At 43.8% G+C, this 16,158-nt stretch overlaps 1 protein-coding gene across 3 annotated transcripts in view; it reads right to left on the bottom strand.

The window, feature by feature from the left end:
• TLL1 (tolloid like 1) overlaps positions 1-15,810 on the bottom strand; it is a 132,242-nt gene extending 116,432 nt beyond the window's left edge. Inside the window, exon 1 of one of the 3 annotated variants that reach the window (XM_085222038.1) lies at positions 14,158-15,810. In XM_085222038.1, the coding sequence (XP_085078164.1) occupies positions 14,158-14,314 (157 nt within the window). In that variant the 5' untranslated portion in view covers positions 14,315-15,810. The remainder of the gene's footprint in view (positions 1-14,157) is intronic. The other 2 variants (XM_085222039.1, XM_085222040.1) reach the window with 2 other exon arrangements.
• Positions 15,811-16,158: the final 348 nt, after the last annotated feature.

The following is a 16,158-nucleotide window of genomic DNA, read 5'->3' as shown; positions in this document are numbered from 1 at the left end:
CCAGATATAATGTACTATTTTTTTATTTTTTTTTTTTAAAGATACCTACATTTAATTTTTTCTCAGGTACAAATTCTGACCTCATTGAAGCACAAGAAAGACAGAGAGCTGTTGGAGAGGAGGAGAGCCACAAAGATGATCAGAGGGCTGAAGCACCTCCCTATGAAGACAGGCTGAGGGAGCTGGGCTTGTTCAGCCTGGAGAAGAGAAGGCAGCGGGGTGACCTCATTGCAGCCTTTCAGTACCTAAAGGCAGCCTACAAACAGGAGGGGAATCAACTCTGAAAGGGTAGATAACTGCAGGACAAGGAGAAATGGTTTGAAGTTGAGGGAGGGAAGATTTAGGTTGGATGTCAGGGGAAGTTCTTTCCAGAGAGAGTGGTGAGGTGCTGGAACAGCTGCCCAGAGAGGCTGTGGATGCCCCGTCCATCCATGGAGGTGTTCAAGGCCAGGTTGGATGGGGCCCTGGGCAGCCTGGGCTGCTATGAAATGTGGAGGTTGGTGGCCCTGCCTGTGGCAGGGGGTTGGAGATTCATGATCCTTGAGGTCCTTTCCAACCCTGGCCATTCTGTAATTCTGTGAAGTGAATGTCACCATGCCATTCATCTCACTAGAAGTACCAAGAGATCCTAAAAGGAACTGCAGTCTAGATGAAGAATTCCACCTTAAACGTTGCAGCATATAAACATAATGCATTTCATTTCCTCGATAAAAGTGTCAGGAAACACAAATCGGATTAAAAACAATTAGGAGAGCAGTTTATATGGGGAGAAAAACACTCTGCGACTGCTGTGGATCCCCATCTTGGGCAGAGTTCCTACCATGCAGTGCACACAGCCCAGGCTAGTTACACATTCTTGGTGCACTCTTCCACCACCCATTTACAGGACCTGCTGGACTGCGTGGCAAGAAACAAGGCAGTGTTACCCTGGGCATGAAGACTCAAGCAAAGATAGTTACTTTCCCTGGACAAGCCTTATACAAAGTCTAACAAACTTTCATGCATGCCATTTAGATTTGTAAGCCATGGTATTTTAACAGGTGAAAGAGCTACTGAACAGTCCACAGCAGAGTGAAAAAGTAAATATGTAAGACCTGCATGAGAAGAATTCCTCCATATTTATCTGAATAACATGTCGGAACAGCCCACCACTAGGAATTCTGATATGCCTATCATTGTTTTAATTAGAAGTTATTGCCTCTGCAGCAGCTGAATACAGAGAGCAGTTTGATCTCCAGTCAGCTGCAGAGGGCTCAGCACAGGATAATCTTTTTGTTCAACGCCTCAGTTTTTACCTGCTTGTCTGTCTTCTCCTGGCAGATAACCCACACTGCTTTCTGTGATGTCTGCCTATTCTGCATGACTCCTCTAAGCACCTAGCTAACCTGGACCACAAGTACCTGGGACTTTTCAGAACAAGGGGGGAAGGGGAAGGTGAGAAAAACAAAACAAAACAAAAAAAAAACAAAACCAGGAAGGGAAACTAAATTCAGAAGTGATCATGAAGAATAGAGGAAGAAAAGGTACCGTGCATGCTTGGCCATGCTCTGAAGGAGCCATGCATTCTGCACTCTATCAGTGCAGGAGCAAGTCAGTACCTGACATCCTGCAATGCCTCCTCCCTTGCAGCAGTTGGCAGGGTTTATCTTGGTACCAGAACAGCCATAAAGAACTAAAAGGAATCAGAACTGATTAGCACATAAGAATGGGGATGCTAATTTGTTTCCTTAGCACATGCAGGTAGATTCAATATCTTATCTAGATCTTTGCTCATTTCAGTGACACATCGTCTGCTCACTGGAAAGAGAGGAAAGGATTTCTCCACTGGAATGACCTAGGACATATTAGGTCAACAAAGCCAAGCCAGAGAACATGAGCACTAACCAAAGATAAAGTTATTTTTATTCTTCTACAATATTCTGCATTTAGAGGTTAATGCTTCTAGTAATTTCTGATGATTATTTCCTTAATGCCTTTAATTTGAACTTGTTCATATTAGATAAAACACACAAAAGATTTACATTTACAATCAACGTCTTTGACTACCTGTAGCATCATCAGGTCTAGAATGACTAGATGAACGCATCAGCAAAAGCACAGTGTATGCTGTGAAATTCCATAACCTAATATAAATAAGCATAATGGGTTGTTTTTCATTCTCTAAAAAGAAAAAAATAATTTTGTCTAAGTTGAAAAAGAAAAATCACCACAACTTTAGCTGATTCCACACGTTGCTGACTTAAATCACCAAAGAACAGCTTGTATTTCTCTTCGGAGAATTTCAGTTTTCAGCTCCCTCACAATTTGAATACATCTATAAACATCATTTCTGATCAAAGAGGCGTCTCCATACTTGACTCTCTTTCAGAAAACAAAAGGAAACCTACGTTATTTTTCTTCACTCAAGCTTCATTTCTGCAGACATAGCAACCATGATCCATCAGCGCTACAAATTCACATTTAATTCAGCTTCCCCCAATATAAAGGTGCTATCAATGAAAACAGGTCTCAATTGGGTTTCTGTGTTTTCATCCATATTCCACGGGTCAAAAGGTTTCATCCTCAAGAACGAAGATAAAAGACTGAAAAAAGAAACAGCACTCCTACATTTTCTCTTCCCTGCCGCTTTCACTGCTATTCAGGGAGCAAGAGGTCTTTGTTCATGAAACAGTTCAGTTTCAGAACCTTTTCATGATGGGCAAAGACTTTTCTCCTTCCTTCCTCTCCTAAATAACTCCAGAAAATTTTGTCACTAAAGCCAAACAAAGAACTTTCTTCAAACAAGCATCCTCAGACAGCTCTAGTACCATATGCCACCTGCATTTCCCACTCAGGATGTGAAGGAAGTTCAAAACACTGAAGAACCAGTGTTAGAAAGAAGACAGATGTTTGGAAACATGAAAGTAATGAATTGCGTAGTTAAACATGAGATTTGTATTGAGTTAGGCTATGCCACAATAATACACCAACGCTGCAATCTAAAGCTTTTGCAATCCATTCAAACTGTAAGTAGCTTTGGAAAAAAAAAAAGTGTATATATGTATATGTATATATATATATGTATATATATATATATATAAAATGTATACACACACACACACACACACACACACACACACACTTTTCTGCTGTTATTTTACCATTTAGTTAATTCTTCTACTTATTAAATAAAAAAAGAAATTAGCACATTTGTTCCTTCATTTGTTCCTCCTAGCTTCCCAAGTTCCCCCTTCTAGCAAGCCACTGAGATAGGCTGGGATAAGAAACTTTCTAAAGTCATGGTTTTGCAAACTGCTGAAGAGAATTTCAGTGCTTGTCAAACATTAGCTAATGGTACATAGTTTGGTTGTTGTTCTTACAAACTATATTGAGACCGATTTCAAATGCCTTCAGCATTTTGTAACAAATAAAGGTCACTGAATGTAAGATTTCAAGATACTCTTGCGCTAGCAATGACAACAGCAGAAACTGAGGCAAAAACCCATCCTCACTAATGTGAAAGGCATGTGAGCACATGAATACAAGCAAGGCATGGCCCAAGCACACAGAAGTAAATTAGTCAGCTCTGCACTTCACTACTTCTTTACCTATAAAAATTATCTCTGTAGTAACTGGAAACCTTCCCACCGAGTTCAACAGCCTTCAGATCAGGCTTAAGACACAGATTAACACCATGTTTCCCAGTGCAGCAAAAAAAAATAAAACAAATAAAGGCGCCCACACAACCTGTATACGCAACTTTCAAGATCTTTTAATAGATAATTCTACAGGCATATATATGCTTTAGTGATAATTCCTTAGGTAATCAGTTGAGCATGTGCATGCATGCGTCTAAAGGCAAGCACGTAAGTGCTGCACTTACATGGAGAACTTTAAAGGAAAGAATCTATACATATTAGGTAAATTTAGCTTTCTTTCTGTGCTTGCATACCTTCGTCTTCATGAAATATTATTCTGTGCCTTTGCAGTCATACTAAGACTTGAAATTCATTTGCTTCCCAAAAGATCCAAATTTCATTTATCTTCAAGGCATGCTACAAGACCTGAGTTTTTGAAATACCATTTAGGAAAGGCTTAGGAACAAAGGAACTGCAGCACTGGATCACATCCAAGGTCCTGTCTGACAGCAGTCACTACCAGCTGCTTCAGAAAGGAACAAGAATCTGAGGGGGGAACGAGGATAACCTTGCCATACACTTGAGTTCATCTTGATTTCCAGACACTAAAGACTGGCTTAAACTCTGAAGCCTGAGATACAATACTCACTTACAATGTTATCACTATCAGTTATCAAAGCTTTGGATTCTCCTGCTGTCTATGTAAATGTCAAATCCGTATCTGAACACTGCCTCAGTAACATCCTATAACAGACTTCAACCTAAAAAAAAAGTTAGAAAAAAAGTTGGGAAAAAAAAAAATTCCCTCGTCTCATTCTGAATTTAACAAAGTTAGATTTTAATTCTTCTTGTATAATTCCTTAAATTGCATGTTTATCATGTCCCTTCTTCATAATTCTCCATTTTCTAAGTTGAACTTCTTTTTAATCCATTTTCAATAGTTTTTTTTTCCAATAACTGAGCCTTCACTGAATAAAACAACAGCATGAACCTGTCTCTTTAGCTATTTTAAATTCTTATTATTTTTTGTCTGGGAGTACTGGCTGGTTTGTTTTGTTTTAATAATTCCTTTCCATGCATGAAAGTTTAATCCATATTGGTTTTCAGAGCCTAATGCTATTACAGCAACATTAATAACAACACATAGTATTAATATTAATATAACATTAATTACAACAGAATAAAGGTTCCAGAATTTAGTTCTGAATCAATAGTCTTGTACAATGTCGTGGTTAAAAGCTGCTAAATCTTTGTCTATGATGACAAAAGTGTTGGCAGATGCATAAAGATTCCAGTACTAAAACGAAGATCACTAGACGATGGGTAATATGGCCTCATAATGACACTGGCAACTTTGCACTGAAACATGCTTTTAGTAAAAAAAGGGGTTAAACAGATTGCCTGAGCACAAAATACCTAATTTATCAATGGACCTCTACGTGCACACACCTTTACAAGAGATGAAATAGACACTTCCAAGTATGAAAACAGCTGTCAAGGGATGAAGTTTAACCCATATGCAAATAAAACTGTTGTCAGAGGACAATCATAAGAGAAATGTTGAATAAGGGAAAAAGCGAGTTCAAGTAAAAAATGAAGATGTATGCAGATTTGTTATAAGGACATTTTACCAGATGGAGAAATTGGGCAGTTCATCGTCACGTTCTCACACCCGCAGAGTTGTTCTAAAACTGATCTCCCCAAAAGCAAATATAATTGGCTGAGCAATAAACTGTTAAAATGAATATTTTTATTACGTAAAAACCATTGAAAATTATTTTCTTTACATCTGAGTTCATCATCTGGAAACACAGAGAAGTTCTGTAACTTGGCCACTATTTCCAGAATCGTTACGCCCTTTCCAAAGCCCTTTCTTCTTCACTGTGGGAAGAGGAGAAATGTTGAAGATCTTCAGTGAAACAATACCTATGATTAGGTAGGATTGTAGCTAACGAGCATCTGTTACAATGTCAGGCACCAATAAAATGGGTTTATTTTTGTTTGATAGCAATTAGTGTTATTACTAGGAATACATTTAACTACTGCTACCAGCATGAGAATAACATAACAGACATGCACAGCTCTTTTGATACATTCCTCTCAGCCACTGCACTTCTAAGATGAGATATTTAAGCTACACTATAGAGATTACAGTACCCAAGGAACACCAAGTGGCTGAAGAAGCATTAGTACTTTTCAAATGCAGCCATCTATCTCTACCACTCCATTCCTGCAGGAAAATGACAGGAATTCACCAAAACAGATGATTTCTAGATTCAAATCTCACTGCACAGAAAATAATTTTTGCACTCAATATCTTCCCATTTCTGTGTTCTGATGTTAGTGATTTAGGTGAGTTCCAATGCTTCTATTCCTTACTGTGCTGCTAAACATCTGATATTTTGTCAGTGGCATGTAAGAATACTAACCCAGAAACCTCTGAACATTTGACCCCTAATGAGATGTGCCACTTGACAGAGAGGGGCAGCCCTAACACAGCTGAACACAGCTATTTTATTTTAAAATTAAATTTGCTCCCGACTCAATTATTTCTCTTCCTGAAAACCACAGCATGAAAGCTGGCTACATACACACTATGCATCCCATAAGCATCACATTCCACTTGTCTGTAGACAGAAATAAAAAAAATAAAATAAAATAAGGAGCTATTTTAGAAAAAAAGAAATGATTTGGGGGCATTTTGGGCTTCTTGCCTCTCTCTGTTTTTAAACATTGAAAGAGAAACCACAGACTTACATTCTGGAGTACTGTTGCTCTGTAAGAGCTACCTGTGCTCAAACATTCTCAAATGTGATGCTCACAGGTTTATAGTCACTCTGAATTTTCACATGTAAACCATGACACAGGCAATTGGTATAATTAAGAACTGCCTCTAAAGTAGCCTGCTAGAGCAAACACCCATTCCACGGGTTGTGCCACTGCTCAGGGTTGCACCATAGGCTCATGGCCTTCACCTTCACGCTTCCCAGCTCAGTCCCTTCTGATGTATTATTATTTATACAAGCTTTAAATTTCAAGTACTTGCAGTATTTCTGTTGTTTGGGAAGGAAAGTCTTCACATCAGATCCTGGTGAGGCCAGATAGGAATAAGTTAAAGGTACATAAAGAAGAGAATCCTATTGGACAGGCAGCACAGGAAAAAGCAAGGAAGCACACTCAGTGAAGGGGAATCCAAAAGCAAGGAAATTTGTCATAGGAACAGTGAAAGAGGTTGAAAAAAGTAAAAGATAAGCAGCAGATATGAAGAGTGAACATCCATTAAAACACATCAACAAATCAACAGTTGGCACTTTCCTAGCAAAGAAAAATGTCGTAGGAAGAGACAACTAAAAATACACAAAGGTTTTTCTAGTCACACTTCCAATGGCTGTAACTTTGAAAGGATGTAGTAGGGAGGAAGACAGAGGCTGTTTATGATCACGGATGGGAGAAATAGACTGTACTACAGCCCTGCCAGGGGAGGTGCAATACTGGGCCTGTTGCTCACCAGCAAGTGAACTGATTGATGACATCAGGAATGAAGGCTGCCTGAGCTGTAGCAATTACACAGTGGTGGAGTTCACACTCCTGAGGAATAGACAAAGAGGAAAATCTCAGTGCTAAACTTTAGGGAAGCCAATTTCCAGCTTTTCAGAAAGTTAGTCAACACCACATGGGAAACCATCCTCAAGGACAAGGCAGCAAGCAGAGCTTGCAGATCTTTAAGGAAGCTTTCCTTACGGCGTAAGACCTCTCCAACTCCAAGTGGAGGAAGTTAGCAAAGGAAGGCAAGAGCAAGACAGATATTGCTGAACTGAGACCTGCTGGTCAAACTGGAAAGCAAGAAGAAAATGCACAGGCAATGAAAGCAGGGACAGTCTAAGAGGATTACAGGGATGCTGCATAGGGATGGGATCAAGAAGGCCAAGGCCCAACTGCAAGTGGACTTGGCAAAGGGCACAAAGAAGAACAAGAAAGGCTTCTATAGGTACATCAATCATAAAAGGAGAGACCAAGAAGGTATAACCCCACTCCTAATGACCATTACAGGCAAGCTAGTAACAATGGACAAGGAGAAGGCTGAGGTCCTCAACTCTTTTTGCTCACGCTTCACTGACAACTGCTCTTCGCACATCCCTCAAGAGGATAGTTTGGAAGGCAGAGACTGGTGGAGCAATGGCCCTCCTGCTGTAAACGAAGACCAGATTTGCAACTATCTAAGGAACCTAAATAACCGTAAGTCTATAAGTTCCCAGATGAGATGAGGGAATTGGCTGATATAGTCACCAAGGCACTTTTGATGATATGTGAAAAGTCATGACAGTGAGGTGAAGCCCCTGGTCACAAGAAAAAAAGGCAGTATTGCATCCATTTTCAAAAAGGATAGAAAGGATGACCCAGGGAGCTACTGACCTGTTAGTGTCACCTCTGTGCTGGGGAAAATCTTGGAACAGATACTTCTGGAAGCAGTGTTAAGGCTAATGAAAGACTCAGAGGTGATAAAAGATAACCAGTACAGCTCCACCATGGCCAAATCTTGCTCAACCAACCTAGTGACCTTCTACGATGGCCTAACTGCATCAGAATCACTGATGTCATCTATCTGGACCTCAGTAAGGCTTTTGACACAGTCCCTCAAAACATCCTACTCTCCAAATCGGAAAGATATGGATTTGATGGATGGATTGATCTATGGACAAGGAATTAGTTGCAAGTGGTTCAGTGTTCAGATGGATATCTACATCATGAGTGGTCGCCCTCAGGGATCAGTACTGGGACCAGTGCTCTTTAGTATCTTCATCAATGACACTGACAATGAGATTTAATGTGCACCTTCACCAGGTTTGTAGAATGACACCAAGCTGTGTGGGGCAGTCAACACACCTGAGGGACGGGATGCTGTCCAAAGACCTAGACAGGCTCAAGCAGTGGGCCCAAGTGAATCTCATGAGGTTCAACAAATTCAAACACAAAGTCTTGAACATGAGTTGTGGCGACCTCAACAGTCAGTTCAAGACAAAAGGATTGATAACAGCCCTGTCAAAGAGGATGTTAGTTGAACACAAGCCAGCAATGCTGCCATCACAAAAAAAAAAAAATCCTGGGCTGCAGCAAAAGAAGCATGGCCAGCAGGTCAAGAGAGGTGATATTGCCCTTCTACTCTGCACTGATGAGGTCACACCAAGAGTACTGCATCCAAATGTGGAGTTCTCAGTGGCGGAGAGATATGGACCTGCTATAATGCAGGCTAGGGAGGCTATAAGAAATAAGGGGATTCCAGCAGGGTCTGTTGTGATACAATAAGAGGCAAAGATTTCAAACCAAAGATTTAGATTGGATGTAAGGAAGAAGATTTTTACAATAAGGATGGTGAAGCACTGGATCAGGTTGCCAGGAGAAATGATGGAAGCCCCATCCCTGGAAACATTCAAGGTCAGGCAAGAGGGGCTCTGAGTGACATATCTAGATGTAGGTGTCCCTGTTCACTGCAGGGGAGTTTAAAGGTCCCTTCCAACTCAAGCAATTCTAGCACAAGAATGAAGTACAGTAGATGGCCCTAGGGACACAGAGAAAAGCTTGACAAATTCTATGAAATGCTGCCCATCCTTCCGAAAGCTTTGAAAGCCCAAAGCTTACATTTGCTCCGGTGTATACTTAGTTATCTTTCCTTCAGTTAAAAAAAAAAAAAAAGTTAAAAAAAAAAATTAATGCTTTGTAACGACATTTTTCAGCATTCTATAAACCTGTTCTTCATGAATCTACAGCTAGACTATAAAAATCTGAGTTTAAGGATAAGCACACATTATCTAAACAAAGAACAGAGATTTCTCCCCTTGTTTAGATTACTTACTGTTATAAAATTTAGAGTACTGTAATGCATCCAGGAAAAAAAAAAAAAAAAGTCTGTTTTCCTCCTCAAAGTCATCTGTGCCTGCGAGAGCCAGAAGTTGACTCTTCAATTTTTACAGCCCTTCTGTCAATAGTGCACACTACAGATGCGACCGTTTCTCTCCAAAAAGAAGTGAATGGAATTATGTCATAAGCCTATCAACTCTGTTCTCCAGAGGGGCAATAAGAATGACATAAGGCAGACATCCAGGTGTGGCGAGTGTTTTCTGAGCTTGCCTGGGGGACCTGAATCCAGGCTCAATTAGGTTTGTCAATTAGGCTTGTTTTGCAGTGGTGTAATACCACTCCTTGCAGGTCACTTGTTTGACACTCAGGAAATATATTCAGAAACAGATCCCTATGGAAAGCAGCCTGGACATGAAATTGAGCTTTGGGTATGGAAGGATATTCACAAAGTTAGCAAGTCAAACATATGTGTTTACTATAGTTTTCCCAGAGTTTCACTATTGAAATAATCTTTTCAGTGAAGCGGAGAACTTCATGTTCACACAAATCTTTCAAAGATATTGAGATACCACATTAAAGAGCATCACAGAGAAAGTAATGGTGTAGAACTCAACAAATGAAATACGTCTTAAAACCTGGCTTTTTCAGTAGTCTGATTTACCCTGTAAGTGAATTCACAGCAGGATGGAGGCCGTTTGGGACAGACCATTTTAAAAAGCCTGTTTCTGTTTCAGCTGCCTACGCTGTGTGTTTGCCACATGAACAGCCACAGTTCTGTCAGTTTGGCAGCTGACATTAGAGGTACAATCTCTATATTAGTATGAACTGCTCAAGATATCCTTCTGAATTTATGGCATGACTGAAAAAAAAAAAAAAAAAAAAAAAAGATGAAAGATCTCCACTATATAAATGATGCAGCAGATTCAAGTGTATAACAAGATGTTTCAAGAAATTTTGCATTACCAGGCTGCATATTAGCACACTTACAGCTGAAAACATGCATCTCACTATTAAAACACCACCCAAATTACCTACTGTAAGAACATACTTTTCTTGGGAAGTTTCCTCAATGCAAAACAATTTCTGGTGCAGAGACGACCAAGGCCCACAACAGGGAAAACCAACAGATAAAGGAATTCACCTCTGAGCCTATTCCTCAAACCTTTGTAGCTTCTTCCAAAGTGAAAAATCTCCAAGAAGAAATGTTGAAGGAGTAACAGACCTTGGTGATGCAGGCATACACCAAAGCTAAACCTTGTTTCCTAATTTCTCACAAGTCAGCAAAAGTATTTTCATTGGGTGATCGCACCAGAATATCACTCAGCCATTCTCTGTTGTTTTCTTTTTCTTTTCTAAAGAAGCAAAACAAAAGCATTCTAAAAACTTTAATACCAACTAAGAGCATGCTATCCATAAGTAATACAGGATGGGAAACCCTTTTCCTGCTCATCTCACTCCGTACATTTCTCAATCAATATTCTTAATACATTATAGGCTGTGGTAAGGGCAGAAAAAGTAAAATCTCAGGAATCCAGAGATAAACATAGGTGACGCTGCAATTTGAGAAAGCTTGACATTGCCCATTTAAATCTAACTAAACATTTTAAATTTTGGAGTTGTACTTGCTGTATGTATATATATTACATATATATATATATATATATATAAATCTATATTACTAGATTCTTTTAAGCCTGACACTGAGATGAGCATGGCATTCCCAGATTCACATCTTCCAGCAAATTAGACCTTGGAAGATAAACTAAGAATGCCTTACACTTGAACTTCACAATGGTAAACACTGAGGGCAACATCCTGCAGAGAGACACGAGGAAATATCTGAGACATCAGAAGCACTGAAACCACATTACATCACATCCCGCTGTTAGAGAATGCCAGGAGACTTGTTAGAAGGAGAAGTAGCGTGACCCAAAATTCATCCCTGGGTTAAAGGACTGCAGAAAAACACACAGGAAGCCACACAGCTCATCAAGTTAATCTCCTCAGTGTCGACAGCTTCCTTACCTCCGCTCCTCCTAAGCAGCATCATAACAGCTCTTCCCCAGGCACCTCTTCCTCAGCCCCTTGCTCCCAGGGCTCTCAAGGTGCTGGCTTCATTGCTGACACTCGAGCGTAGATTTATTGCAAAACAGCTGCTGTTTTTTTGTTGGCTTTTTTTTTCTAATGCAGCTGAGAACATCAGTTCCAGAAAAAAACCTCTTAACCCTACTGTGCATCCATCAGACTCCTGTTATCTAAGGATTTCAGTTTTCATCAAGCTGGAAGCATAGGAAGATAATGTACTTGTAAGCCTCTATAGCAGTCTGCATTACACTCTGCTTCTGGGGATTTAACTTGCAGAAAGCAGTATGATTCTAAGCAGGCTAGCCAAAATGAGCCCTTTTCCACTAAGTGTTAAAATGCACACCGAATACTGAAAAACAATTACAAAACATACTTATAAATAACGTGTTAGAGAGTGCCACTTTCCATTTCTGCTAAGTTTCTCCAGCTCTTCCACAAAAGGAAAAAAAAGAGAAAAGAGGAGTCTAACAAAAGAAGCCTGATCCAAGAGAGTTGGGACTAAATCTCTGAGTAATTACCTATATGGGATTATAGCTGATATAGACCTGAGGCCTTCTGTGCTGTGCTCAATGCTGCAAAATCATGAACATTGACTCGTGTGGTTCGAGGAATAAGAACTAAGCAGCAAATGCCACTGAGTGGAGAAAATCAGAGTGCAAATAACTTCTAAAATAAAGACAAGTCTAACTTGCATCAGCGTATTTGGGGGCCTGAGTTGTGGCTGGTTTCAAAGGAACTTATTTACTTACTTATGGTAGGTCAAATTATCCCAGCAGGTCCTTAAATCTGCATGGGACTCTGGAGTTTTTAAATTACTTTGTAAAATCCTGAGCTTGGGTGTTTCTCCCCTGGTGCCAAGTTGCTGAACTTCACTTCTAGCTGAGGCCTCACTGCTGTCAGCATGAACAGGTCAAAAAGAGCAACGTAAGTGACTTCTGGCAGCCCTGCATCCATCCCAGAGGGTCAGATCAGACCTGGCTGAGCCAAGGTATGCTCCTAACAGAGGCTGAGCAGGAAAAGTCTTTGGGAAATACTCTTGGAGAATCGGTTTCATTTATAAACTTTCTCATCTTTATTAAAACGATCGGTCCATGGCACAAATGTAACGTGCAGCACTAAGTGATGTACATTTTCATCCCTGAAGAACAACCATATCCTAAATATATACATATGTATATATATATAATGGATGGATGGGCTGTTCACTAAATATAGAACCTCACAGCGATTGCTTTTAAGACCAATAGGAACAGTATCCAGCTAACTCCTGGTGCACCCAACTGTCTCTCATTGTGGTAATACTCAAGCACATCATGAAGCAGCAGCAAGCACTTCCATGAAATACTTCAAAGGGCCAAACTTTCCAAACATATACCTTTTTCTCTAAACAAAATAGTGGTGGCAGGGAATTGGCAACTCTAATTGTGCTCCACAGATTCTTACCATCATCTTTCTCTCACACATAAGCATAAAACGCTGTCACATATTGCAATTTCTAATTACTTCCACTACTCAGAAAGAAGTACAAAAAAAAAAAAACCCACCCCTGCAGGTAGAACAAATACACTTCTCGTTAAATAAAATGATGCCTAAGAATCTTCCTGAAGAACCAGGGACCAGGAAAAAAAAAATAAAAAAACTCAGCTTAATTATAACCAGCTACGCTTGTTTGTGAGCGCTAATTGGAAGAAAACAACGTTTTGTTTGCAGTCGCTTCTACCTCTTTTGAACTGGGGCATTCCTCAGCTGCAGGCACTGAAGACCTAACAGTTCACACTTTCGGAACAAACTATTTTTGCGATTAGGAAAACACAACGTCTGCATAATTGGCATATACGTTCACCACATTCTCCTCAAGAAATGAAACAAAACCACACAGATACGGCGCACGCAACCTTTGGCTGAACCAGTCTTCAGCATACAAAGTAACTAATTAATGCAAAGGAGATGGCTGGAAAACTTCGGCGCTTATTTAACAATGGAGCTGGGGACGACCACCGCGTTTTGTGAGAACGTATCGACGGGAGACGGAAGCGAGGCTGTTCTTAAGCTCAGCGAGAAGGACCAACCACCGTACCTGGCAGAAAGAAAGCTGACCTCTTAAACCAGCACACGTTCATCACAGGACTCCCGAGCGGCGCACGGAGCGCGGATGCTCCTTCGCTTTCCCCGGACAGAGGTGCTCACGGACGGGGCTACGCACCCCGCGCCCCGCCCGACCCCGATGTCAATATTCATCACGGAGCGACCGGCGCCCAGAGCCCGCCCCGTGCCCGCCCCCACGAGCAGAGAGCCGGGCCGGGACCGACAGGTTGCGGTGCGGGGGAGCGAGAAGGGGCCGCTCCGGGGGCGCTAACGGGCGGAGCGGTCTGTCGCCCTTTGGGTGCCCGGCCGCGCTCGGTGCGGTGCGGAGCCTCCGAGCCCCGCCAAGCGCCCCGCGCAACTTCCGCGGTGCCCGGCCGGCAACGCGGATCCCGGCCCGCCCGCTCCCCCGGGGAGGAGCAGGTGAGGCCCCTCGGCGGGCGGAGGAGTGAAGCCGGGACAAAGTCACCATCTGGGGAGGGGGTGGGGAGCAGCGCCGGGCGGGGAAGTCACTTACCGGCTTTGCAGGGATCCTTATAATCTATCGCCTCGGCTTTATCCTCTTCGGTGAAATCGTAAGTGTAGTCATAATCGAGGGCAGAGCAGGAGGACGACTTCCCACAGACAGCCCAGGCGGCCAGCCACAGCGCCAGCCGCCAGCAGAGCATTTTCATCCTCCCTCGGGCGGAGAGGCGGTGCGCGGAGCGCGGCGGAGTTAGGCGGGCGGCACCGCCGGCTTGAGAAAGGAGGGTAAGGGATGGAGGAACCGCAAGTTTGGAGTTGGCTGGGGCTCCGTTTGTTGGTCTGTTTGTTTCCTTCAGCACCTAGAGCCGCCGCTTCCTAGGTAGCCCCAAGGCAGCATGAGCTCCGCCGCCCCTCCTGCCCGCACCCCGCCGGGTGTGTGGGTGGCTGGGCGCGGGGGTGGGTTCAGGCCGAGAGGTGCCGGTTCTCGGGGCGTCCCTCCGCCTCCGGCGCAGCCCGGGCAAACTTCCCGCCCCGGCGGCGGTCGCTGCCCGCGCCCCGCTCCGCACCCGGTCCGCGCCCCGCCGCGCCGCCTCCCCCGGTCCCGCTGTTGCCGCCGCCGCCGCCGCTGCTGCTGCTGCTGCCGGAAGATGGATCCGGGCTGTACATCAGCGAACTGCCGCGGGGAAGAGGGAAGGAGAGAAAAGAAAGAAGGACGGACGGAAAGAAAAGGGAGCGGGGGTGGGGGGGTCTGCTCCGGCAAAGCGCGCAGCCCGAGCGATGGGAGGCGGCAGAGCCAAGTGTCAGGGCCTCCCCCGCCGCGCTCCTACTCTGCTATCTGTCTCTGGTCTAACCCCCCCCCCCCTCCTCCGTCCCCCTTTAACTTACGACAACCTTACAGGCAACTAACGCACATCGTCAGCATCCTGCTTACTTATTCATAGAGGCAGGGTCAGGATCCGGGCTGCTGCCGATCCGCTCCCCCGATAGTCCTACAGCAACACGCGCGTTCACCGGCCGCCCCTATCTCCGGAGTGCTCTCTCTCTAGATAAGCGGTGCGCGGCATTTAGACAACAACAAAAGAAGCCAGATCAAATCAAACAACGCGCGGCTCGGCTCCCGGCAGCCAAAAAGCCGGAGGACAGAGAGAACGAGGTGATGGAGGAGGAGGAGGAGGAGGAGAGAGATCAGCTGCGATGGAGGGGATGGGGAAGCAGCGCGGTGCTGCTGTGCTGCTCCCCGTGCCGGCGGCTCCGCAGCGTTAGCCCCATGGGCGGGCGGGGGGTGAAGGAGCGAGGGGGAGGGGGAGAGAGAAAAGTTTAAGCGCCCATAGTTTGCTTAAAACAGAGGAAGGCGATTTAAAGGTCCATCGCTCTGCAGAAGTTCAGCCAAGCAGTCGGGAACCGGCTCCAAAATGAAAGTAGGACCAAACAAACAAACAAGCAGAAGGAAAAAAAAAAAAAAAAATCGAGGCAAAAAAAAAAAAAAAAAAGTTAATCTGAGATCTCTCAGCCGGGTTTTCCTGTCCTCACGTGGATCGCCGGGGAAGCGGTTGAGGTTTCTCTCCCGAGCGAAGTTTCCGCGCAGCTCCGCACCGTCCCGCTGAGCGCCCCGAGCCGCGCGGGGCCGGCGCCGCTTTAAAGCCCGAGGAGGGATCAGCGCGCAAAGCCGCCTTCAGCCGATCAACCTGGGGAGGGAGGGAGCGAGGGAGGGAGCGAGGGGGAGGGCGGAGATACACTGCTGCTGCTGGAATAAAATAAGATCGAGCGAAAAAAAAAAAAAAAAAAAAAAAAAAAGTGTGTGTGTGGTAGCTAAAGAGCTCCCTGCCTCCTCCCTTCCCCCGAGATGGGCAGCTCCGGTCCTGCAGAACCGCCTGAAACGGTTTCAGACCAAGGTGAGACTTTTGCGTAGCAAACTCTACTCCTCCTCCCCCTTTTTACGAGTTTCCATGGAAAAGAGCGGGGTGAGTGGTGGGGGGGGGTTGAGGGGAGTTCCTGCGGCTCCCGTTCCGCCGGAGTGTCACATTTAGCACGGGCTTTTGAAAGGGCTGTCGCG

This window comes from Meleagris gallopavo, chromosome 4, assembly GCF_905368555.1.
Source record: "Meleagris gallopavo chromosome 4, MGAL_WU_HG_1.1, whole genome shotgun sequence".
Lineage (NCBI taxonomy): Eukaryota > Metazoa > Chordata > Aves > Galliformes > Phasianidae > Meleagris > Meleagris gallopavo.
This window is presented reverse-complemented; position numbering and strand designations above follow the sequence as displayed.